Source organism: Stegodyphus dumicola, chromosome 4 (assembly GCF_044657685.1).
Source record: "Stegodyphus dumicola isolate Sdum_Otavi_A_Nest chromosome 4, ASM4465768v1".
Taxonomy (NCBI): Eukaryota; Metazoa; Arthropoda; class Arachnida; order Araneae; family Eresidae; genus Stegodyphus; species Stegodyphus dumicola.
The window spans coordinates 53,627,804-53,655,661 of NC_140771.1; the positions used below are offsets into that span (position 1 = coordinate 53,627,804).

At 32.8% G+C, this 27,858-nt stretch overlaps 1 protein-coding gene across 3 annotated transcripts in view; it reads left to right on the top strand.

Annotated features, from left to right (window-relative positions):
* The window catches only part of LOC118200314 (UV-stimulated scaffold protein A-like), a 74,996-nt gene that overhangs the window by 38,618 nt on the left and 8,520 nt on the right, over positions 1–27,858 (top strand). For all 3 annotated transcript variants that reach the window (XM_035372268.2, XM_035372270.2, XM_035372269.2), the window contains exons 10-13: positions 2,250–2,412; positions 23,025–23,156; positions 25,707–25,776; positions 25,888–26,010. In XM_035372268.2, coding sequence (XP_035228159.1) covers positions 2,250–2,412; positions 23,025–23,156; positions 25,707–25,776; positions 25,888–26,010 — 488 coding nt within the window. The remainder of the gene's footprint in view (positions 1–2,249; positions 2,413–23,024; positions 23,157–25,706; positions 25,777–25,887; positions 26,011–27,858) is intronic.

Here is a 27,858-nt window from a genome sequence, read left to right on the forward strand (position 1 = left end):
CCCACACTTTGGGAAATACTGGTCTAAAGCACATTCATGTGTGTAGCAGTGAGAGTTCCCCAAACCGGAGAGGCGTAAGTGATGATCGATCATGTCGCAAAAACATAGATATGTCTATTGCACTTAAAGCTTGAGATTGAAAATTTTCTTAGATGTTGTGAATGAAAGAATTCTCTTTTTTTCGGACATGTGCGATATAATCGGTCTAAGAGAGAGATTGGTTAAGTAAAATTCCTAAGGAATGAAAATTTTCCTAGATATTGTGAATGAAAGAATTCTCTTTTTTTCGGACATATGCTATATAATCGGTCTAAGAGAGAGATTGGTTAAGTAAAATTCCTAAGTATTTCCTCGTCCGGACATTCAGAACAATTAACTGAAAAGTTTAATTGTACAGTTCATATGCCTTTAGATTTTGTGCTTTTGGATTAGTAGGAGTTGCAATTTTGAAGCATTTATGGAAATGCACCATTCTGGCACCAGTATTCCATATCAGTCTTTTTTCCTTTCAGTCAGGAGTTGGTTGCGTGTTAGCCTTTTAAATAAAACTAGTATATACTCAAATTAGCGTTAAATCTATCAATATAAGGGCTCAATAAATTTCAAGACTTACTCCTTTGATGATTTTCTTGATGCTGGATTACATTGCAAATATGTGCTAGAAAAAAACTAATGTCTTCATTTGTGAATCATTCATAAGGTAGAAATAATCATCAGGTGAGATTTAGCTGTTCTTAGTTTTATATTGATACAATATTATTTACATTTTTAGTTTAAAATGATGATCATTTAAACAACAATATCCGATTACAGCCGATTCAAAAACTTCCAAAAAATTCAGTTCAAATCCTAAATAAAAATGCTAGTTCTACAGTTTTCGTCTGGTTTCTGTCTGTTTCCAAAATGCTCGAATCAATAACTATTTTCTTCTCCTTTTTTTTTTTTTCCCTTTTTCTTTTATCGGAGTAGTTGCCATGAAGATAGTCTCGTCACTCAAAAGCCATTATAAAATAAAATGACTGACGACGTGACTGCGTTCGTTAAATTTGTATGGACTGAAAACTATGCCTTAGCTGTGAAAAGCCCTCTGTTTTGCATACCATATGGATGCCCTAATGCAATGCACTGGAGCTCTTGCTGCTCAGTCACTGGCCGCTAAAAATTAACCATTTGAACATTCTGTTGTAAAGTATGGGCACATGCAGTTTCGTTCCATTCGGATAACTCCTTCTTGGTGCATTGTTTTTCATCTTATAGAGTGTATATTATTGTTTATTGGTCAATAAGAAAATGAAATTGAAGTCATTCTTTGTTATAATATTGTAGTTTTCATATTTAGGATAAAACGAGCTTTATCTTCTTGCTGAGGTTTGTCTATTACTAAGTGTAGAAAATTGTTTAGTGATTGCTTTCACAGTAAAGAAAGATTCAGTAACTAGAGTAAATTTCAGTTTTTTACAGAACTCCAGCAAATTTTGCCATTAGATATATTGAAAGAATCTGCAGCAAAATTGTGAAAAATTCTAATACTGAGTAGCTGTTTGCTAATGGCGAACTTTGCTGGAGTTCTGTAACAAACTGAAATTTTGCTGTACATACACTACAAAGAATATAGAAGTTTAGCGATTTGCTTCTGTTGTTGGAATTGGCAATTAATGGTAATTTTACGTCAGATGCAATAAGTTCATGAAATTATTATTATTTCATTATTTCGAAGAAATGGTAATTTCCATTTTTCATTTCACTTTAATCTTTTTGTAATGCCCTTACTATATATCTTGAACTTATATTAAAATAAAAGAAGCAGGGTCGGTGCCAGTGGCAGTGCAACTGGTACAGTGATACTGAATGGCAGAATTTAAAAGTTGCAAGAGTTTGCAGTTGGTGGTGAGAAGCCTAGTCCTTGGTCTGAACAGAGGCTATGCTTTTGATATTCATTTCAGCTACATTGGGAATATTATGAAAATGTTGTTAGATATTTTGCTGTTCTTTGCATTCATATTAGCTGCATGTTATTTTTTCAACAGCTGCATCAAGTTATTAATGAATATGTATTGATAGAATAAATTTATTTTGCCATTTTAATAACTAGTTGTATATTTCTACCGTGTTCCATATAAAATTATAAATTATATTTTTGATTTACAGATTATATTAAACAGAATTTAATTTCCATTAAAATACCATATAAAGGAATTTCTTAGAAATGAGCGTTCTTTAGTAATTTAATAAGAATTTTTAATTTTAAGCTTCAGAACCTGAGCCTGGTTGTTCAAAAAGCTTATCTACTGTTGAAAAGGCACACATGTGGAAACTGAAACATTCCGAAGATGATGTCAATGATCCAACTTCTGCTGTTTCAACTCTTAACAGGCTAAAGGAAAAGTATAAAACTGACTTAAAAAACATTGAGTAAGTTTTAATATCATTAAAAAATGTCAAAATTAATTAATTGTTAGCAAGCTTTGTAATTTAGCATATATGTTATAGAGTCTGGCCTTCTTATGAGCATAAAATTAGACCAGAATTCTAAAAAACAATTGGGTACCAGAGAGACAGGGAAAGAGTATAAAGGATTCTTTATTAATCCAAATAAAGTTTAACAGATGACACCAACTCGTCCTTACAGAAGCCAATAGCTTTGAGTGAACTAAACCTAATGAAATTTCAGTATAGCTTAATGTCTTCAGAGTATAACTAGTGTGCAAGCTGGCTCTGATCAAAGTTGGCATAAACAAGCCTAATGGTAAGAATAACTCAACGCTGCAGAGTCCTAATCAAGAGAATCAAAGTTAGCAACGTGGCTTTAAGCAGATTGAACATGCTCTGATTTTACCCTCCAAAAACTTTCCTTTAACTACTTTTTTTCCCTACCTAATTGGAATATTGCGCAAGCGCGAAATTTACTTTATGGCAGGGAAATGGAAACAAAGCCGATAGAAAAGGAAATTAAATTAAATAACAGGTTGAAAACTTAAATTATACTCTACATTTTTCCTTGGCAGAATTTAAGTGTACGAAAAGGAAGTCCTTAACAACCTCATGAAGAACTTAAATTCTAAATAGGTAAGAATTCAGAGCCAACTTCTTACTATAACACGAAATTTGACGTGAACCTAATTAATTCTAATTTTTCATTACAAAGAGGTGGATCCCCTTCAAGGACAAAGAATAGTCTTATATTGTTCAGCAATATGGGCTTACTCTCTTACGACACATGAGAAACGACTCTTAATTTCTATTCAAAGATCTTTTCTTCTAATGATCAGTCGAAGTTACAGAACAACTTCCAATGATGCTTTGCAGGTCTTGTCCGGCATTCCTCCGTTGGACTTAACAGCAGAAAGGGAAGCGGTGCTGGCTCGAGTTTTGCGTCTTCATCTAGAAAGTAAACTGTGGAATATTTCATACGATCCTTTTAGTTATGAAACTAGGAGCACAGAACTTCTGTGTCATCCAGCACAAAATGACATTTCATGTGCAATAAGGACAACCTTCTCGAATGAGTCAAAAAGTCAATTCCAGATTTACACAGATGGATCTCATTCGGAACAAGGAACAGGATGTTGACTATGTGTAATTCAAAATGACAAACCAATGCATTCATGGCGTCGAAGACTGAGGCCAGCGAACTCTATTTTTCAAGCTGAACTACTCTCATTAAAAAAAGCAGTACATCTTTCAAGTCAATTTCCATCACAAGTGGAAATTTACAGTGATTCACTTTCTAGTCTGGAGGCCATAAAGGGGGAAAATTCGAGAAATACAATAGTAGCAGAGATAAAAATCCTTCTTCTTAACCTTCCTGCCCCTTCTTAGACCCTTATTGAGCTGGGTTCCCGCTCATAGGGGGATTTATGGCAATGAGTTGGCAGACAAGTTGGCAAAGGAAGCGGTAAGAGGGAATAATCTTCCTCAATATTTATTGCCTTTACCATTTTCTTATATTAAGAGATATACAAAAGAGAACTTACTCCAGCAATGGCAAAAAAAAAAAAAAAAAAAAAAAAAAAAAAAAAAAAAAATGGGAACACTCCACAACGGGCAGAAGAACTTTTAAATTTTTGCCAAAGGTCTCGGAAACATTTTTGGTTTCATCTACAGCGCAATCAACTTTTCTCACGGGACACGGTCCCTTTCTGTCGTATTTATTCCGATTTCATCTTAAGGAAGATGACACATGTCACTGTGGAAGTATTGGGTCTCCAGACCATTTTGCATTTTCTTGCCCACTTACCGCTGAATTTCATCTGCAAAGACCATCTGACTTATATTGGAGTGAATGGACTAAAACACTATTAAACGACAAATTCTTCAGCACAGATTAACTCAAATTTTTAATATTTGCAATAAAATGTATACGTTTCCAACAACCTTCGCATAATATTTGCACTATGGGTAGCCTTTAATTTTTTTTTCCTTCCCATTTGACATGTTGTAATGATAGTTGTGTGTTTAACTTCAATGCATAGAATAGGACTATTAAGTACTGGATATGCTCTGCACTTCCACATGGGAATTCTCTGTTTGTATGTTAATATTATAGCCTTTAATTATGATTTTTTTTGTTATTTTATAGTTATTATTTTGTTCTTTTTATTTATTTATTTTTATTTTTATTTTTTATTTATTTATTTATTTATTTATTTATTTATTTTTTTGCCATTTTGTTATTGTATTATTTTTGCATTTTTGTAAGTTAATTACAATTATTCTTAGCTGGTAAACTGGAATATTCTGACTGTGTAAAAAAAAGGGGGAAAAAAAAGTTCATTACAGTTCTTAGAATATCTGCATTTTCAGTAAGAACAGGAATTTAGAACTGTATCTAATTATTTTCTGGGTTATAATGCTTCCTTGTTATTAGAGTTATAATTAAATGTATGAAATATTTAAGTCTATCGAGGTTTGATAGCATTGGTAAATGTCTCTTCTATATTTGATAGAGAGATCAGTGTTTTGTATTTGCATATAAGAATAAATATCTGAGGATGTTTTGTAGCTTTTTATAGGATCTGGAATTATAACAGCCTTGTATAGAACAACTTCTGTATATCATGTCCATCACAATTGGGTATACGTTTCTGTTTTCCGGTAGATTAACTATTTTAAGCATTGTGAACTATTACAGCCAATTCAACTTAGAGCGGATTTATTTTATTAGCTGGCAAATTAGAATAAACTAACTGTAATGAAAAATTGGTTGCAGTATTTGAAACATGTGCATTTATATAGTATGATGGATTGATAACTATACTAATTGTAATGAAAAAATTAGTTGCAGCATTTGAAACGTGCATTTATATGGTATAATTAATTGGTATATTATATGTACCGAATAATGTTTGTTACAATTGGGTATTGGTTCCTGTTTTTCTGTAGATGTTTTTAATTATTTGAAGAAATTGGGCACTGTTATAGCCATTTTACAATAATGATTAGCTATATTTGAATATGTGTTCGTATGTTGTAGGAATACCTGTCAATTTGTATAGATTGAAATTGTTTATTTGTGCTTTTTATAATTGTATAATAGAAATTTATTATTTTAACTGCCATGAAAAAAAAAATTAGTTGCAGTTTTTTTTTTTAACATGTACATTTGTAGTATGTTTGATTGGTAAATATTCTAACTGTAATGAAAAATTAGTTGCAGCATTTGAAACATGTGTATTTTTATGGTATGATGATTGGTATATAATATGTGCTGAATAATTATGTATTTTATGTCTATTTTAATTGGGAATTAGTTCCTGTTTTCCATTAGACGTTTTATTTTAGAATATGTGCTTTATATTGTTGGAATACCAGTCAATTTGTATTGACTGGAACTGTTTAACAAATTTGTAGTTTTGCACAATTTAGAATTATATTGAAAAATTTAAGGATTAGTTTCCTTCTTTTTTTTTTATCATCTGGGAGCCAAGTCATTATTTACAAAACATTTGCTTCTGTGGATAATAGTAAAATAGTGTACATATTACAATGAACTTCCCTATTGCAATTTCGTGATTGACTTGTGGATAATTGCGACACAGCGGTGTGCAAATTGCTATGGACACACATAATGAGGTGTGCTACTGTTAAGGACACGAAGTTATGATGTATCGAAGTGGACAAGTACTTGAACGATGAAGTTAACAAAAGTGAAAATGGAATAATCTACACAACATCATATACTTTGGGCTATGGAACTATCAACTGCCTGAACTGATGTGACTGGCTTACTCTGTGGATAACTGCAAAAATAATACGGACACACATCATTAGGTGTGTAACTGATAACATGAAGTTATGACGTATTGAAGAAGACATAGGTTTAAAAACTGGTTAATATATAAGTTCCACTCTCCACAACATAGATCCTATCCATGACAATGTAATTATTAATTGATAGTATATTTATTTTCATACGGATTATTATGTAACAATTATTGTATAGATGACACTGTCAATTTAGCATTGTACTATTATTATCATTGATTCAGTGAATGCCGCTGGCTGTAGATTCTTTTCCGTCGCATGGACATATAACTCTGATTGGTGTAGAACCTTAGGTCGGAGGTCTATGCGACTGCGTATCAGTATTTCAGCAGCTCAAGTTCCACTGTTCTTCTTTGCTTTCCCGTTTTCTTTATAAGCGTCCTGAAAAATATTCGTAAAAATCTGCATTTTAGTCCGGTCATAATATGGCTTAATTTGATCAGCGTTTGCCACTGTCTGTTCCCCTTTTGTATCTTTTAAATAAACTACTGATTCTCTAATCCTTTCAATTAAGTATGAATCTTGAAAACGTGGACAAAATTTAGCTATTCTGTCTTTCCCTGAAGATGAGAACGAACGCTTGTAAACGCCTTTAAACTTTTGCCTCCCACCTTATAAATTATTTCTTATATTTTCATGTTATAATATAATTTCTGTTTTTTCCGTGCCATATCCGAATTTTTGACTGCTTCATATATTATCTTTTGTGTAATATTTATTTGAAATTCCGGAGCTCTCTTCTACAAAATAATAATAATAAGTATCCAGTGGCATAATTAGCTTTCGGCCTAAGAATAGTTCTGCTGGAATTTTTCCTATTGCATCATGCCTAACTGTTCTTAATGCATAAACTAACTCTTTGACCCCTCTATCCCAGCACTTATAATAGTTTCTCACTTAACAACATATCACTCACTATGTTCTTATTAACCTGCTATGTCATGTTTGACTGTTTCTGGTAACCATTTTTAGCTATGCCATGTTTGACTGCTTCTGGTAACCATTTTTAGGTGGCTTATGCCTGGTCTTTTGCATAACCCTTCAAATATTTGACTAACAAATTGTTTACCATTATCAAGAATTAATTTCTATCTATTTAGAAAAATGGTCTGAAATAACAAGTAAATATCTATTTTTGTTGACTTCGCTGCGGGGGTATGAGCCTAAATCTATTTCGACTAATTCGTTTGCAAACGTTGCCTTTATATTATTTAAGTGCCTGGTCGGGCTATAATTAAAATCGTTATTTAACTGACAACTACAGCACGACCTGACATACACACTTACAGACTTTTGCATTTGCGGGAAATATACCGCTTCACGAACTCGTTGTATTGTTTTTCGAATTCTCAGGTGGTCAGAAATAGGCAAATCATGAAATTAATTTAGAATGCGTAACCTCAAATTCGCTGGAATAACCAATCTAAGCTCATAATTTTGATTCGTGGTTTTCGAATAAAATAAAAGATTATTAACCTTTTCGCGACGGCGCACCTTTGTTTAAAACGCTCGTGCGGGACGGAAGAGAATCGAAGGCAGTCACCGTACAGGACGGAGGTTTTGCATCGTTAAGCCTAATTTTATAACAAAAATCAGAAAAACAAAAGTTTCGCTTCTAGCATCGTAATTTTTGGTATCATTTTAGATTATTACTTGAGCTCTTATATATGTTAAAATTAGCCCTTAAAACATTTATTTCTTTATTTTACATGGAAATATACTTAAAAAATTGCTTATCTTCCATAATACTTTTCGGAAGAGCTATTCAAATTATTCTAAAGTTTTAATTGATAAAATCCATCAATAAAGTTTAAAATTATTAAAAAGAACACAATAAAGACTATTTACAGTAAGAAGTAACAAAATTTAAAATGAAAATGAGCGTGGTAAATTTCGAAGCACAGAGAAGTATCACCTTGTAACTCTTAGAAAAAGTATCACTTTTTAACTCCTTAGAAAATGAATCAGTACTCTCATTTGCGTTAGTAAATGGTTCACTAACCATACTAGGGTATTCTTCCTCTGATAAATAGCGCCTCCTTCCCGTCATAATAGACTGGAGGTGAGGCTTTCCTAAATAAAAAAAGAAGGAACGGAAATATATCTGAAGGCAATGCAAAACGTAAAAAAACTTCGCACAGTAACCCTAAAAGACCGTACAAAGTAGAGGAAAAAAATAGAATAAAAAAGGAATTGGATATAAATCAGATACGAGAATGTTTTCATTAGCACGCAGCGATTTAAAGAGCCGAGCTGTGTTTGTTTACATTACGATTTCCCCCCTCCCCAGCCACAGCTGACAAGCAAAATACCAAAAACAGCCAGAATATAAACAATCTGAAGGTCAGAATACTAAAACTACGTTCAGTTTAAATGTAATGGACACAGAGTGCCATCTAGTGGCTATTAAAAATTGTTTCAGCTTAAAATGCATATCTGCACTGCCCGTTCACTTGGCCAGTTCTCCAGGAGTGCACGGGTGAACCGCCCGGGCCTCGCATGCGTCCGTACGAAATGCATATATGATTCGCCCATCGCGAAGAGGTTAAGAAGTTGGTAGTTCTCGGGTCTATGTCTTACTGCGGTAATATCTGGGTGTTCAAAATTAACTGGATCCTCCAAATAAGAATAAATGTTTTTGAGTTCGGGATCCCTTTGCAATTATTCTGTAATCATTCCGCTTGATTTCAGTATTTTCGACGTAAACATAGTGCACTTTATAGTATTGCCTTCTTCTTGAGAATGCATCAGCCACCGTATTTTCCTTTCCCAGAGTTTGCCTGATAATTATGTTAAATTATTGGAAGTTTAAAGGCCAATCGAATCAGTCTCGGTCATAAGTTTTTTCCTGAATATAAATGCCCTACGGCTGCATCATCAGAATAAAGTGTAATAGGTGATTTTCTCCAAAGGGCAAACTCTGAATTTTTGTACTGCTAGCAATACTGCGGGCGTTTCTTTCTCTGTGGCACTGTAATTTCTCTGCGCAGAATTAAGGGTTTGGTTAAAATATGCTACTGGTTCACCATTCTAGATAAGAAAAGCACCCACTATGTAGTCACAGGCATCTGCCGAAATTTCTAAATTTTCTTCGCCTTCAGGAAATTTTAACACGGACGCTTGCATTAAGGCTTGTTTTAGTTTTTCAAACACCATATTGGCCTCGGCTGAGCAAACGAAGAGTATTTTTGTTCTCCTTAATTGTAATAATGATTTGGCTATTTGAGTGAAGTCTTTAATGAACGTTCTGTAATATGAACACACGTCTAAAAACAATGATAGTTTCTTTGTAGTATTTGGCCGAGTGTAGTAATAGTTATTATTTTATAATTTTCGATTTCAATTCCTTTACTGGACATTTTATATACTAAATAACATCCTAAATATAAGTTCTGAAGCAGCAAACTTAACATTTGGTAGCATTTACTTTTAGTTCAGCTTCATTTAGAGGCGAAAATACTTCACGTAAATATATCATCGATTGTTCAAATCATCGTCGATTGTTTTACTGGGATTATAATATTATCTAAATCAGTGGTCCCCAAACTTATGAAGCTTCTGAGCTACCGTACGGTTTTTAAATCCTACTGTGAGCTACTAACCACAAGAACTACCAACTTTGTTTTTAAAAAAATCTTACACTTTTTTATTGCTTGCCTATGAACTTACATTTCTACTAAATAAGAAATCAATTTTAATTAAACTGTTTGTAACAAAGAAGAAATTGAAATTTAATTGTACGTAAGAGAGAAATTGAAGTGTAGTTAGTAATAAATAACAAATGGAATAACAGATTTTTTATCAGACTTATTAACTTTTATAAGAGAGATGAAACTTTTTTTGTAATCAACAAGTTTTTTAATGTTGGGAGAGTAGGTAGTAGCAGCCATTTGAATATAGTTGTCCAAGTGTTTGTCAGTGAATCTGTTTCTCTACTTATTTTTAATAAATCTGATACTGGAAAAAGATATCTCACACAGATGTGTAGAGCTGAACATTTGCCTTCACTTTGGCACAAACGGGGACCAAAATTGGGTATTTTTATTTAGGAACAAGAGGCCAAAATTTTCAGGGCTTAAAGTAAGCGATTTTACAGATAAATTATTTTGAAAAATCCATCAGTTCCAACTCCAAGACAGCATTTTCTTCTTGAAAATCAAACTGCTCCACGACACGAGAAGAGAACTCTTCAGCATCAGTCTCTGTAAAAGGCGATTTGACAAACTGAGCAACAATTGATATCCTTTTGAAATCTTGGAAACATTTGTTAAATCAACTTCTCAAATCTGAAATAACTTCAACGTATTGTTTGCTATTGTAAGGAATCACTGAAGATCCTTGCTTGTCAAGGCTTTGTTTCAAACAGGCAGAATATTTGTATTCACCTTGGATGATATTTTTTTCCCAGTTCTAGTTCTTTTTAGAATGATGCAACATCTGAAATTGTTCCACCAGTATCTTTATCCTTATCTTGAAGTTCTACTAAGGCAACTCTTGAAAACGTTGTGAAACTCTGCCTCTACTCAAACAACGAACTTCCATATGAAGTAGTAGATCACCATACTGGCAATCTAGTTTATCAGTCAGTGCTGTGAACAAACATCCCTGAATTGCATGTTCTATAACTTTGTTCACCATTTTTATGACTGTTTTCATTACATTGTTTATACTTAAATATTTTCAACACTGTGACTTCTGGTGAATTACACAATTGTAAGACTGAAATTTCGGAAAGTTGTGGTCTTTACGACACAAGTTATAAATCCCTTCTCTCTGCCTACCATCGCAGAAGCGCCATCAGTTGCTAATCTCACCAACTTATTTATAGGAATATTTTCAGAGTTGATAAGATCTTTAATTGTTAAAAATATGTCTTGCCTTGTAGTGCATCCTGTTCACAATATATTCTTTACCAGTTCTTTTCTTATTTCGAAATTATCAAAACTCATTCTTGCAAAACTGCCAACTGAGCTGTATCAACTATATCAGTCGATTCGTCAAGTTGCTGTTGCAGGAAGAAATAGCTGCAGCAAGTTATCTCACAACTTACCTCAGTTTTAAGTTATGAGGTAACATCAGAACTCATAACCTCTTCTCATTACTGTATTTGTAGAAAGCTGTTCAGATTTAATAGATGACATTATCTCGGTTTTATTTTTTAAACTATCAATTTAATAATGCATCTGCAGCTTCTAAAAATGAAGTTTTGATTATTTCACGATCTTTGTATAGTTTCTTATTCTGTGCAATAATATTTAAAACTCGGAATGTCGTCTCAGTGGCTGCTTTATTCTTGTTTAGTGGTTTTAAAAAAGTTGATTGTTGAGCATTTAGTTTACATTTTAGCTGCCTTACTATTTCTTTCCTTAGAGCAGAATTCAGTGGGAAAACCTTTTCAATCCCTGCGTGAACGGTTTTGAAGTGACGTTCCCTTTCTTTTCAACTGATACACTTGCATAGTACAGTAAACAAACACATTTGTCCCTTTCCTGGGTAAAGAGGTAATCGGTTTCATGTTCGAATGAGTGCTACGTTTCTTGCTTTTTGCTTGAACCTGCCATCATTACAACAGACCTAGCTTAGTAGCAATGTTTAAAACAAACTATCCAAATTAGTAAATGTCTAATACACACACGAAAAAATTAACGTGCACATCCTGACGCGTATATTTTCAACTATGAGATGAGGTTGACAATGACAGTTGCGTGAGAGAAACAAGCAGTTGTCGTCAGCATCCCTGTCATCGGTGTCAGTTTAGTGGAGGAATCAAGGTTAGCCAACCGGAGATTTAACGCGATGTACCGAAAATGTACCCGCGAGATGCTAGTAGCTCGTGATCGACGGTTTGGCGATCGCTGATCTGAATAAATAAATGTATTTTTACAAAGGACTGGTCGTAATATCGAATCCATGACCGATTGGAATGTGGCAGGTGCTCCGTATTAAGCCAAATGGGCGTACACACTGGACCATTATCAAGGAAGCGTACACACTGGACCATTATCAAGAAAGCGTACACACTGGACTTGGTAAAGAACGCAGTTTTAGTCACATCTTCAGGCTTCATGCCAATCTGGAAATAGCCTAATGTTAGTTCCAAAGTTGTCATGAATTTTGTAGAGTTATTTTTTTGGATGATCTCTTCAAATATGGGGAAGGGATAGGCAGAATAATTTGTTTTGCTGTTAAATGTTCTATAGTGAATGGTGAATCGCCATGCTTTGTGTTTGATAGGTGGGAAATCATTTTTTTCTTACACAGCACCACCCGGCTAGCATAAGGACTAGTTATCGCATTTATAATTTATTCTTTTAACATTTCTTCCATATGATCCTCAATTGTAATTTTATCATAACGATAAAGTTTGGGCTTCACTGGAGCCACAGTCACCGTACCGATCTCATGTGTATCGACGTGTAACCTAGACTATCATAAAAAAGATTCGCAAACTCCCTTACCAGTCCTTTTAATTTTTTATTTTCTTCTTGCCCCAAGTGCTTGACGCAGATTTCCGGTGGCTGGGTTGTTCTTTTTTCCGGTTTATTCATCTGTAGTTGCAAAACAGAATATTGAAAGTTAACATGAACCCCCTGCCGCTTTCAAAAAATCTACCCCTGAAATTATGGCAGCTTAAAGATTTCTTACAACAAAGGAAATGACTTTTACAGGGTTCGTAGCAGTCCTTACAAGTGCTTATAAGTCCTTATATTTGAAAATAAAATATAAAGGCCCTTATAGGTGCTTACTTTTTCTTTAAAACCCTTATTTTTTGTTTTTAGTGCTTATTTCTTGCTTTTAGTGCTTTTTTTTTAATCCTTTGTTTTTAATGAACGCGCATTTTTTCCCCATACCAAAGCCGAAACTAAATAAACAACTTTTCTTCCTGATATGCAATGTCAGATTGTGAATCATACTCCCGAAAATTCCTTTCCCCCCTTCCTCTGCATTAACGTAACCTATGGTACGCGCGAGAGTACAGACAGGTGCATGTCGTTCTATTGGCCAAAGAATTGCGAAAACGTAGAAAATTCCGGTACATTCGGTATTCTTTTCCTCCCAACCAAATACTACACACGTTTGAATTTCTACCAAGATTTTAATAATTTGCATTCTTGTTCCGCGTAGTCAGTTCATATTCGTGTTTATGATGATAGTTATACTTATATTATGAGCATATGTATGAATATTTATAATAATGTAGTTGCAGTAACTGCTGAAGTATAGATAAACTTCCAAAAATGGGTGTGTTTTTACACAGATTAGCTTTCTAAGAAATAATATTCGGAATGGCTTAAATAAAAGGAAAGTAATTGAATAGTCAAAATAATTTCATTTTCTTTTCCAATACATTATACAGTACGGAGGTTGGGAGTTTCTCCGCAAAATCTCTAATATTGAAGCAGCGGACTTTTTTTTATCACTGTCCAATCTGGATTGAATAGGACTAAAAGTTTTTGCGGTCTACCCAACCCAAGCGAAGATTGAGTCTATTCCAGAAATTTAATACAGTCTGTTGAAAATTAGAATCAGAAACACCCCAGATTAGTAAGTCTCTTTCTTTTCCTTTATTCAGTTCTTTATTCTCCGAATACCGACAGCTGTTGATTCCGATTGCGTAATATCACATATGGAAGAATTACGCCGCACTTATTGCGCAATAACGTTTGCGGTATTTTGCATTGATAATTAATTTTGATGTTCAGTCTGAGATTTGTTTATGAACACTTGAAAGAGTTTTACTGTGCTTTCTAAGCAGAATATTTCTCAGTTCCGTTGGTTTTTATATGATGCACATATCGAAATGTCAAAATCATTTATTTAGCCTAAATTTAAATCTAAAGAACGGCTACAATCTCCCCCACTGTTTTTTTTCCAGTTACTATCCCGAATATTCGGGAATTTCCGAGTATGCGGGTTAGTTAAGCTTTTACTGTTAAAGGATGACTGCATGAAGCAATTTCCCGTCTTCCGATTTCAGAAATGTGCCTCTTTTTTACTTAAATTACTTTGTTTGGAATATATGTTAAGGGAAAACTGTTATGCAATGAAAATTTAGAAAATGTTCAGAATTTTGATTTAAGTTAAATTATTTAAATATTAATACGAGTGGAAAAATAAATTGTATTTATTATTAGGTGCCAAACGAATACAATTAATATGGCTTATTATTATTTATTTTCTATATTTTCAACTGAAATATCATCATTAAATTTTGTAATATAGTTTAGTTCTGCATAGTTTTTTTTTCTCTCATTGTAAACTAATTCTGTAAATTGAACTGTCATTTAAAATTTAAAAAAAAAAAAAAAAAAGTTAATTGTTTTCCATTGTTGAGGTAATGCTCATTCTCTTAATAAATATTGCATTGCTCATATTTTAAATTACAAGTCTAATTTTTCTTTTAAGGTTATGCAGTTGTGTATAATGTAATTAGACAGGTACTTATTTTTTCCTTAAAATGTGCTTGAAAAGTGCTTATAGGTGCTTATTTTTTTAACTAAAATGTGGCTATGAACCCTGTTTTAGGTGTTCATCCTTCACTTGTACATGCAATAATATCTTACCGATGTGTGTACATTGCATACCTTGTGCGGGAATAACTTTTGCTGTTTCTAACTTAAAAAGTCTGTAATTTGAAAAATACTTTTGAAAAAAACCTTCTGAAACAAAACTATGTTGTACTCTGGTATATATCAATGCTTCTGCAGGGATATTATTTAATAACACCTGCACAACTGGCAACTCCAGATTTTCTTTATTGCGGTATTTTGTTGAACTTTCGAGGGATTTTCTTGCTTCCTAGGTAGTTGTACCCTCTTGTCTCCAGTACCCCTTCCTAGTTTAAATTGATGAGGCCCACCAGCGGCCGTGCGGTAAAGTCGCTGAACACTGGTAGTTCGGTCCGAGTTTCGAAGCCCCCGAACGGGCTGGTTGCATGGGTGTTTTCGTGGATTTCCCCATGTGTAACATGTATATGAGCCAGTTTCCTTTAGAAAGTCCTCCACGAAGGCATCCCTCCCCTTAGGCAGATAGCTCTATTGTGCTTTGCCATAATTAAATACACTAATACACCAACACCTAGTTAAAATTGTACTCGTTTTCTCTTTTTTCCTTCTTTTTGGCGACCGTTACTGACAGTTGAATCATTCCCTCTTTTATCGAATTGTCTGTTCTGCAACAAACTGTGGCCTTCGCCGAGACATTACGTTGGCCTAAAACTTTGCTCATTTGGCCTCTTCCTGTAGCCTATCATTCATGCCTTTTTCTGCAACGCGTCTATTTTGGAATCTAATTCCGAATTCAGGTAGACTTTCTAAATTCGTGGGGTTGCAAAACTCTAAAAGGTCTTGGATTTGTGGCAGTAAACTCGGTAAAATAATTTGAATAATTTCTTTATCTGGCTTCTTGACGTACAGTAAATTAAAAATTAGAACTTTTCTTAGAATGAAATCTGTTAAGTCCTCAATTTTAATCTGCATTTTTTATTAAATAGCTCCGATTCGATGGCGCTATCTTTTACAATGGGAAACGCTTTTTTAAGAGCATTTTTAAAATTCTGAAATTGTATGTATCGCTTCCTGTCTTACCTGACACAAACTTTTCAATGCATTTATACCAAGTGGAGGTTTGACTTCTAAGTGCAGTAGTGGCAATAGTGACTTTTTGTCCCTGTAGTCAGTGAATATAGTATAAAGTGGGAATTCATTTATTCAAGAAAGTTCGTTACAGAACTTTTTCCATTAAAAATGACTGCTGGTTTCATAGCAGCCCTTATTGTATCAATAATAAATCCAAATATCTCCTCCATGGGATTAACTGCTGGCAGTGCAATTTGCGACTTGGGGGTGAAACTAAATCTTGGAGCTTCTTGTGACATGGTTTGTTTCGAATTTCGCTTGCCAGTATGGGTCTGGCCTTGTTAGGTAGCATAAAATTAGACCAGATTCTAAAAGACAATTGGTGAATTTTCACTATATCTTGGAAGTACCACAGAGAGAGGAAAAGTGTGCAAAGGACCCTTTATTAATTCTAGTAAAGATTAACAGATGGCACCAACTCGTACTGAGAGAAGCTTTAGCTTTAAATCAAAGATAACAGGTGAACTAAACATAATGAAATTTAAGTATAGCCTAACGGCTTCACAGTATAACTAGCGCGCAAGCTGGCTCTGATAAAAGTTGGCATAAAAAGGCTTAATGGGAAGAATAACTCATTGTTGAAAAATACTAATCGAGAGAAGCAATGTGGCGTTCAAGGAGGCTGAACACGCTCTGATTTTATTCTCCAAAACTTATCTTTAAATATTTTCTTTCTTCTACCTAATTTGAATATTGCACGAGTTAGAAATTTACTCTCTGGCAGGGAAATGGAAACGAGGCCAAGAGAAAAAAGAATTAAGTTAAAATAGTGTATTAGAAACTTAAGTGACACTCTACAACCTATCAATAATTACATTTCACTTGAGTTCTTGGAGTATTGACATTATTTGATATGAATGAATGAAAAAAAAATTCTGGTGTGAAAAAAGGCTATATTCAAAATGATTTAACTTCTGTGATCAGCTTTCTTTTGATTTCTTAATTTTAGTTGACCAACAAGTTATTAGAATAATTTATTTCCTATTTAAAATGCTCCAAAAAGGGGAAAAAATAAATAAATGCAATGCTAAAAAAATGGTTTAGTGTGTGTTTTATATATGGAAATATTTATCGATAATTTGTTGTACTCATATCTCCTTCACATATGGTGCAAATTCAGTAAGTATGATATTCTATACGGGTCCAGGCCACTTAGCCGACGAGACACTTAACCGATACCAATTAGCCAAAGGACGGCTGTATTTCAACAGAACTGATAACGTCGCGCTAGTGCGATACGTCTGTTATAATCGGTATTGGACCCGTCTTTGTAAACATTTTTACTTAACACTTTTCCCTATATTGAGACAGCTGAACAATTGCAAAATTTTTATTTATGAAAAAAGTCATAATTGTATGTGTGTTCGAATATACTACGTACACATATCGCAAATGTAGCTCTAATTTTTGAAAAAAAAAAAAAAAAAAAAAGAAGAAGAAGAAGAAGAAATTTAGTGTGTAATGTAGTCAGTCTACTAGTGTAGACATGTTTTTATCTGAAGGGTAGTATCGACCAAATGGATATATCCTGTTAAATATCCTCCCGATTAAAATGCTTAATGAAGAAAAAGTTTTCAGTATTAAAATTCGATGCAATAATGTCCATTTCAGTTAATGGATAAATATCATCAGTACTTAAGATTGTTGGTAGTGGAGAAAATCCTTTTCAGATTATTGCAGCACTTGCAATTAATGTGCCAGTTTTACAAACTAAAATGTAGAAGTGTAAGGCTTATTTAGCAGAATAAATATAGCCAAATGAAAACTCAGAAATAAAATTCAACTCCCTATGTTTGAAGACGTACTCTGTATAAAATATGGCTTAAAAGGGGATAACAAATGCTGATAAACTTTTCTAATTTTAAAGGCAGCTTTCCTAAGATTGGTAACATAGGCGCTTACCTATGTTACCAAGCTTAGGAACAGAATATAAGCAGTCAAGAGAGAATTGTAATCGAAATTGAACAAATCAGTGTAATTGAAGAATTTCCCAAAGAAATAAAAAATTGATATCTTAAATAAAATTAATAAAAATAAATAAATAAATTCGAACTTATGTCCCTGAAATATTTACGTCATTCAGTAACGAGTGATTCATTGGTTAACCAATGATTATATAAATAACTGATTTCATTCTTACTTTTTGTCAGAACTTGACAAAAGAAGTTAGCTCAAAATCAAGCTTGTACTACCACTTAAACCATTCTAACTAACACTTTAAGCGTGAGCCGTGGTCAGTAAAAAATGATGTTATAAAACTGCGTATTTAATTCCAAGATTTTTAATCTAACAAACATGAGACGAATAGCTAAAAAATAGCAGGACGAAGCGTCGCCTTATTACAAAGGTTACTAACAACAGAACAACATAGAACAAAGTGTGTTAGTTAGTAGGTGGAACCTAATACATAAATTCTAGTATATGTACACTGCGGAAAAATTAAAAAAAAAAAACTGAAAGGTTTCAGATTTTAAATTACGTCTAAAAGGGCGTTCCCCCCCCCCGTTTTGTGTGTTACCTTTATTTATTAAATATCATGTTCTTTGCACTTAAACCATAAAATTCAGTTCAACAGCAATGTCGCAAAATAATTTTAAAATGAGCATATCTTTAGAATTTTCGATTCACAGATAAAAAGTCCCCCCCCCCGTAGAGTGTTGCCATTGCTCGCTTTTAAATCGTTGAGTCTGTTACTCAAAAATTCGTTAATGTTTTACAAAATATGAAATCGATAATAAAACAAATTCCAAATTTCAAATTTGGCCTTCCACATGCCCATATTCGTACGAGGATTACGTCATTCAAAATTCGATGGCTCTGTGTACCGTTGTTTCATCACAATGCGAGAAATATACATACATTTATGCAGATTTTTCATTATTTAAGTTCTGCATTATTAATATAATGCAGAACTCTAATATTTGGTGGCAACAGTTTGAAGAGTGATTCGCCGTTTATAGTGATTCAACGCAAAACGAAAGCATGTGTGTGTGTGTGTGTGATTATGGCAAAGCCTCGAGGGCTATCTGCCTAAGAGGAGGGATGCCTTCGTGGAGGACTTTCTAAGGGAAACTGGCTTGTATACACGTTACACATGGGGAAAACCACAAAACGAAAGCAATAGTCCGAAGGGACAAAGAAGCCCCTTTGGACTAAAAAGGAACAGTTCTATATCTTCCGTTCTACTGCGCGGATTGACGAAATTCAACTTACGTTTCTCATATCTTGAAAGCGCGAGTTAGGATATGTATAGCATTGTTGTAATATAGGTATTTTGACACAAAATCGGACTTTTTCTGAAAAAACATGCCAATTTTTTTTCCATATTTCGATTCTACGACTCAGATTATGTCAAACTGCCAAATTTTGTAAAAAATCACACGAGTAATTTTTAAAATATTAGCTCTCAAAATTTTAGCTCCTCAGTGTTAATTGAATTTGATATATATTTATTAATATCTCTTTTTTTTTTTTTTCATTAAACTTACTTGATTTCTTCTTCGAGAATTCGAAATTTAGGTTCATTCCAAATAAAATTTACCCCTTTTTTATGATTTATTTTTAAAATTTGTATTTTTAAATAATTTTTATACATTTTTCGAAAAAAAATTTTTAATTAAAACCTATAAAATTTTTACCATCATCTTTAGATGCATTTCTAAGTATATCTGCAAAAAGTTTTTTACTCAAAATTTCCTAGGATCAACGTGAATTTACATATTGGCACGTTTTGAAATTTGGCATATTTGTTGGAAGTGATAATAACGCCAAATGTGATTTATGCACTTTGTTAAAATTATTTGAAATATTGATGGATGGCTTTTTTTTTCTTTCACTCGTTTACAATAAAAAAGAATAAGGGAAAATAGGTTGCTTTAAATTAAGAAGTTCGCCAAGTGAATTATTCTTGGCGCAAACTGAAAAAAATATATACCTAAATAAATTTTTCAATTTCTCCATAAATTTCACACCAAATTTTACAAAATTTAAAATTTAGGCATAATTTGATTCGTAGAATTGAAGTATGGGAAAAAATTGGCATGTCATATCAGAAAAGTCCAATTTTGTGTCAAAATACCTATATTAGAACAGTGCTATATATAAATCTAATATATATCCTAAGTCATGCTTTCGAGATATGAAAAACGCAATCTGAGTTCCATCACTCGGCCTAGTAAAACGAGAGATATAGAACTGTCCACTTTTTCGGGGAGGAGGGGACAGCGTATATACAATCAATCTTTCTTTACATATTCTATGGTACAGTCAAAAGTCGTTAACCCGGACTCGTCGGGACTTTGGCGATTCCAGATTATCGATTTTTCCAGACTATAGATCATCAGTTTAAATCTGGTAAGATGGCATGCAGAAATTATAAAATTAAAAATATGAAACCATAATTTATGAAATAAAAAAAAATTATGATCTAAAGGGTATCAAAATTTACAAAAAAATGCTTAATATTTATTTGTTTACTTCATTAAACATTTCTTTCAATGTAAGTTGTTTAAGTTGCTTCGTTTTTTATGTGATAATACTTCCTCTTTAATTCTATAAACAGACATAATTTCTTGTTCAGTTACAAAGTTCCGCTGTTCAAGTCCTATAATTGCTGTATCAAGAATACCGACTAATTTGTCAATCGAAATGTTTTCGTTTTCTTCTTCGCTATCGGAAGCGAATTATGATGACGAGGGATTTGATTTAAATCATATCAAAGACGGAGTACATCGAGATGAAATACTACATTTAATAAGGAATTATAAGCCGAAAAAATAAAAAAACATCTGCCCTGAAGATAAGGATAGTGCTGACAGATCAACTTCCAGTTCATTGCGCGCAGTGACACACACGCAGCGACACCCCCCCCCCCGCCCCACACACGCAGAGCAACGTGAAATTGATAAACAGATTTCGGAGTGGTTAGATAAACAAAGGATATGCCTTTATCCATTTTTTGCAACAATTCCGCTTTTTGTTTAATGGACTTCGAAACATACTTTCGCTTTGTAGATCCTTTACATATTAGTAAATATATATCGGAAATTCTATTTCACATAATCGAAAGTTCAAGCTTACTTTTATAAAATTGCTCTAACAGTCTGCAAAAAATAATAACCCGGATCCAATTCGAAGATTAAGGAACAACACAATCTGCAACATTAACTGAATTAGATAATTTTAGCTTAGCTTATACCGTCTGTTATGCATTAAACGCGCATTCGTAAACATATTTTGCGCATGCGCACACGCATATTCGCAGCCGTAAAGGTCTTTCGCGACGCATGCGCAGAAAGTTTTTAGCTTTGAGTTCCGGATTATGGGTGTCCGAATTAACGACTTTTGACTGTATTGAATACCTAGACCTGCTCATAATTAAACACAGCAAAATTAAATTATATGATAAAAGGAGGAATTTCCAGTTCCTATTAAATTAATTAATTGGAACTCTAATATTTCTGGAAAAGTAATAAGTAACACTTTTTATAGCCAAATAATCAGAATGAAAAATATATGTACTGAAATAGAAGATTTAAAGGAAGAAACAATAAAGCTAATTAATGTTCAAGTTAATAACCAAGTCCCAACATAATTTATTAATTTATATGTTAAAAAGGCAGGTATTAACTTTTCTTTATAATTTTTTGACTCTTTATGGTATGATAACATTACCTTAAACTGGAGGGTAATGGAGGATTTTGAAGAGTTAAGGGATTATCTTGTAAATATATATTGTAAATATTAATTTGTAAAAATGCATATTTAAACAATACTGGATTCTTTCCTTTTACTAATGGAGGGCCAACTCTTTTCAAAAGTCTGAATTATAGCCCGAATTGAGTGAAGATTTTTGAATTATAGCTCGAATTGAGTGAAGGTTTTTATCTTTTTCTAATTTTCCTTACTTTTGGCTAGTATTTAGTAGGGTTTTGATTAAACTTTATGAAATTCAATTTTACTTAAGACTATTACAATAAATTTCTTACTTTTATTTAAAACATTTTAATATTTTTCAAAATTAAAATTAAATTGATTAATTTACTTGAAAAAAAATTTTTCATACTTTATTTCAAAAACATTTCCGATTTTTTACAGTCCTTAATATTATACTATCCTTAATAGTTTGCAACCATTTTTTCACATAACCTTACAGTTAGCATTTTTACAATTTTTTACACATTTTTACAATACTTCACAGTTAGCAACGTTTTTGCAACAGAATACACATTTTACATAACTTAAAAGTTTAAAAAATAGGTTTATAAGATAGATCTAACATATAGTTGCTTAACACTCAACTTTATATTAGCGCCCTCTATGTATAGTTTTAACATCACTTAGTTTGGCAAATGCTGCTCCACTCTCCAAATACAAATATAGTTAGTAAGTTAAATTAAAACTTACTATTTACTTGCCTTTTTAGTTTTATTGTTTTAGTATTATGTATGTATTTTTTGTAGATAGTATCTAGTTTCTTTTTGATTTATATGTATATTCATGTAGGGGAATTTTCTGTAGGCAAGAGTTTCTAAGTTTTGGTTTTCTAAAAAATTTGGTTTTATACTCTTAATTGACTTTTTTTGATTTTAATTCTAGTCATTTACTTGCTAATCTTGCTAATTTCTCAAAATTCCACTTGTTTAAATTTATTTTTAGTAATTCACGTCATTTGGTTTTACTCTTGCCTACATGAATTAAATAACTGAAGAAATAGATTTGGAGGCAACTTTCCCTTAACAAGTCTGTCTCCTGCCTGCTCAACAATTATTCACTTATGCATTTTTATAATTTTTTAGGATTAGAAATTTTTTTGAAATTATATACATGTTTCTTCATGGATTTTGATACTTGCACTTGATTTACATATGTTCTCAGAATTTAAATGATATTGTAGATTAGTTTGCAGCAATAATTAATCATTTATTTGTTTGCAATTAAATTTGATTAACTTTTAATTTGCTTTTTATGAATAGAGAATGTTAGTTAAATTCAAATTTCATTCCTTGCAACAATGGCACTAGAGAATTATTTAAATTTAATTTAACTTTACTATTTCTTCTTTTGAAACAATTTTAAGCTATATATATATATATAATCTTTATTTTTTTCGTCACATTTTAGCTCCTCCACAAAAAGAACTGCCGAATCAAACACTCATAAAGCAGAGTTATTAGAAAAAGTGCCAGTTTTACCTTATGACATTGATTTGTATCACTGGGAAGATGAGAAGCTAATTGTTCCTGAGGTTGTCAAGTGTGTATTTGAAATTTTATTCTTCTCTAAATTCTATCTTAATTATATTCATAATATGTTTTCTCTCCTTATTAGAACTATTATTTTCACAGGTTTTGTTCGGATGAATTATTGTGTTCTTTAATTTGTAAAGCTTATTTATATTTTTTTAGGTTTTTTTAATACTTAGTTTGACAGGGTTGCCACGCTACCTGGAAAACCGGGAAAAGTCAGGGAATTCGAAAATTGACCAAAAAATTCAGGGAAAAGTCAGGGAATTTAAGTATTTTTGTCAAAATCTGGAAAAGTCAGGGAAGTTCATACAATGATCCCGCCAAAAAAAGCGATTTTTGCGCCGACGTCGGAAGAGATAACTTTTTTGGCGAATTGCCTATCACGTGAGTGTCTGCTGGCATAGAGCCAATTTTCGCAGCTCCAATTTGATTGTCTTTTTAGAAAGGCAAAGCAAGTTTCCCACAACTTTTGGTTTCCAGTAACCTCGAGAATCGCATGTGCAGTGCATGAACTAAAGAAAGTACCTGTTCTCGTATAAAACAAAATGGGCTTAATCTTAGTATACGGTACCATGGAGGTTAGAATTAAAGAATATGTATTGTAAAGAAGGAAAACCTCTCTGCAACAGACGTGGCTCCGTTCCATCATAGAGGGAAACAGCTGTGCATGCGTGATATATCTGCCGCCAAAGCTGGAAACCCGTGTCGAAGTTCGAAGGTCACGTTATCAAGAGTTCATTAAATGAATATCCTTTAAAATTTCTTTAACCACTTGCGCTAAAAAGACGTGCCACGCACGTCGAGATGTTTTTGTCTCAAACTGCGAGCGACGTGAACACCACGTCGATAAGCATTTATCGCAAAAATGAAAATAACATTGTGCACACGTCGCCTAACAACGAGATTGTTTATTTCTCGAGTTACAGCTCTGGATTGCACTCGCAGATGCGGAGCGGCGTAAATGAGACACTTTACCACTTGCTATATTGTAGCGCACGGCACCGCAACCGTGAAGTTTAGTATTAGCGCAAGTAGTTAAACTCTAAATTAAAAGAAAATATTTTTTGGCGCAAGTAAATTAATTCATGGGTTAGTAATTTTCAGGGGGGGGGGAACTACGAAAATCCGTTTCTAAAATTATTGCGAAAAATCCAAGAAGAAACGTCCTTTGATAAAACGTTTCTTCTTGGATTTTTCGCAATAATTTAAAAACGGATTTTCGTAGCTTTCTTTTTGTCAAAGAACGTTTCTTCTTAACACGTTTCTCAATTTCCGGTACACATCGCGGAGAGGGAAATTCTGGCCGCCAGGTTCCGTTGCCAAATCCCTTGGCAAATTTTCCCTCCGCATTCTAGCGGCGTTAGCATTTTACTTGTATGGAAAATTTTCTTCTTTACATAGACCAAAGAATTAGAGATTCTTTGCATAGACGTTTTTTGGTTAAAATAATCTCCATGTATGGATTTGGCGACATGATGATGCGCAGTAAACGGGTCATTTTGGTCTTGGCGACAATTTTCAAAATCGTGCCAAAGCTTTACCGTATACTAGAATTTTACCGCAAAATCTTTTTAAACTTTTCTTTTTAATAAATACCTTGCCATTTTGCAGTAAAATAAAAAATAGTAATCTGTCATCTAGGCTAACCATGTAATATAACTATATTCGCTAAAATATCGTTGATTATTCTAATTCAATTTTTAAGTAATTATCTTTATTTTTATGTTATTCATATAATTTAATGATGCTTCTTCCCTCTAAATTTATTAATTATTACTAAATAATATTTCTAAATTTCAGGAAATTTTCTCTGGCATAATCTTGAAATTAATTCTAGCAGTATGATGACATACCATCACGAAATTTAATGCACATATTTTTTTCTTATGTATGCTGCGAAATAAATATAAAATACCTCAATTTATTAAAATAGATTTCTTTCTTTCGTTTAGCTGCAGAATGTCTGCAAAAAAAGCCTTATTTTATTCCAGGTTGGGAAGATTCTAATCTCAATTTTCAATGGAGAAAACAACAACTATTATAATTATATTTGTGTTTTCAAGTGTTAGGTGCTTTTTAAGAACATACCTCACACAAATTAAATTTACCTAAAATCTAACCTAACTATTTAGCATTGCATTGTGATTTATAAGGACCGAATTAGCCTCATGTTGAACTGATGATGATCATAAGTAATAATTAAATAAAACATACATTTGTTATCCAATGTATATATCTTAAATTTTATTAAGTTTCTTAAGTGGAAAAGTAAACAAAATTATCAAACAAAGTATACCAAGAATAATTAAGAATAAATATCCTCTGGGATTTATTGAATAATTAAGTGAATGTGCTACACAATACAAGTAATACCATAATTTACCTCTTAGCGTAGCTAACGTACATTATGCGGATAGACTGGAATTTTCTTGAAACGCACCTGGAAAAGTCAGGGAATTTCATTCTCCTGTTTGAGTGGCAACCCTGGTTTGATTTAATCACTGAATTGTTAAATCTGCTTAGAATTCCTTTCTTACTAATTCTGAATATCCTTTAGATTTGATTCTCTCCATAAATTTTGGGAAACAAAAGATGATGACAGTGAGGAGAATGAAGCTCTTAAAGAAGTAAACATATGAATATTTATATAAATGACATTATGCTATTGATTGAAACGAAAATGCTTTTAATATTTATTCCTCAATGTAATTGTAGTAATTGGATAACATTTTTTGTAGGTTCAAATAGCAAGCCTTCGAACAAGAAAAATTGATTTTAGTGGAAAGTTTGAACCTGTGAAATGGTCTTGTCGAGCCCCTTTACCCAGTGGAAAGCTGTGTCCACGGAAAGATAGATACAAAGTACATATCATGTTGGGACTTTTTTTATAGTTTGGTAATTTTTCTTAGACTTTGTAGAGTTCCTCATTAGAATTTCCTTTTGTAAATTCTAATTTACATTTGAACATGAAGAATCTTAAGAACTGCTAAGTGAATAATCGCTTAAGCTCGTGTGGCAAGAAACAACAAGATGGAAGGGTAAATAACCCTTTATTATTCAAATAAGATTTAACATAACTCCGTTTTGGAGTGTACAGTAAAAGCCGACATTTGGGCTTGAACTTAAGAGGCTAAGAAATAAACTAAAACTAATCTAAACTAAAGAGATATAGCCGAAACTATCAAGATTCTAACCGACTTGGTCCCTTATCGCTATTAGACTGTGAAGCTATCAAGGGCCTGAGTATGGCCGAGCGTAATAACAGCTTTGAAAGAGCGTAGCCAGCAAAGCGGACACATGCGCTAATCAGAAACTCTGATTCTCTCTGACTCAGCAAGTAGCACTTCGCGGTTAAATACTGCTCCTCCTCAATAGCCCCGTTCACATGCAACGCTCCTTCGCACAGCTGCCGTTAGCAAGGGGAGAAAAAGGAGACATGAAAGAGTTTCGTCTTTAGGACCCGTTCAGAAGACCACTGTCTTCCTTTCCCTTTACACCTAAGCCTCTGTGAACAATCACGTCTCCGAATTGGCAGATTTCTAATACTGTTTACACATTTTTAACGTTGTTTACTATTGTTAATTTTGTAATCTGTACTTTCGCAACTGGTACCTGAACTTTTGTAATGGTTCCTGAAAAATATATGCTTTTTAATTATTATTATTATTTCATAAGCTGTTATTTAGTTCATTCTTGGTGCTTGTCGCTACGGTTAAAAGATGGTCATGGATTTTTAAAATGCTCCCCGATAAGATATAGAACTCGAACTTTGTACATACACTGCTTGTGGGTGTGGTGTCACGCTTTTGATTTTTAGAGGATTAGATTTTTTTCAAATTTAAAGTTGAAAAGACTTTTTGCAAATATTAACAAATAAACTGAGAATCTCAGAATATTATAGTTTGCACCATAACACACTGTGGAGGAAAAAAAAATTAAATGAAATTTTTAGCATAAATTTTTTTAAAAAAATATTTTGGGAGACTTTTTGAAAATCGTTCATATTTTTAGACTTTTTGACACCCATTAATTTTAAAATTTCATATCTAAAAATATATCGGTTACAAACTTCCAACATTTTAACAGCTTATAAAACAAGCTTTTCTCATTTAAAAAAAATTATAAAGGAAATTAATTGGATGATTTTTTTACTTTTTTGAAAGATATGCAATGAAGCAGAATGGGGAATATTGGTTCTTGGGCATCAATTCGAAACATTGGTTTCAAAGTAATAATCTCATTATACCACACTGTTTTTAGGACATTATTTATGCTATGTAAGTTGTTATTGTTACCATTTGTTAGTTCAGCGTGAGATTGGAGATATTTCTGAGTTAACTTTCTCTTAAGATGCTTTTTGCATTCCGTTGTGTTTAACGTTCTTATTAGATTGGAGCATAACTACTGATTATACTTAGTGATATTCTAAACACTTGTACGAGTATTTCTGTGGAAAACCAGAACTTTGAAGTGTTTCTGTTGATAAAATAAATTTAATTAAGCCATCAACGGATTTGAGTGCAATGACAATCATTTACGAGCTATTATCAATCTATTACAAACCCGTACGCACGCAACAATATTTTAACTAATTAATGTATTAAAATTGTTTTAAACGTGTTTTACAAAACAAAAACAGGCAAAGAAATATTCTGCTTGCGTTTTATGAGTTTGAAATTTTTCTGGCCACATAAGGTTTTAAAAAAATG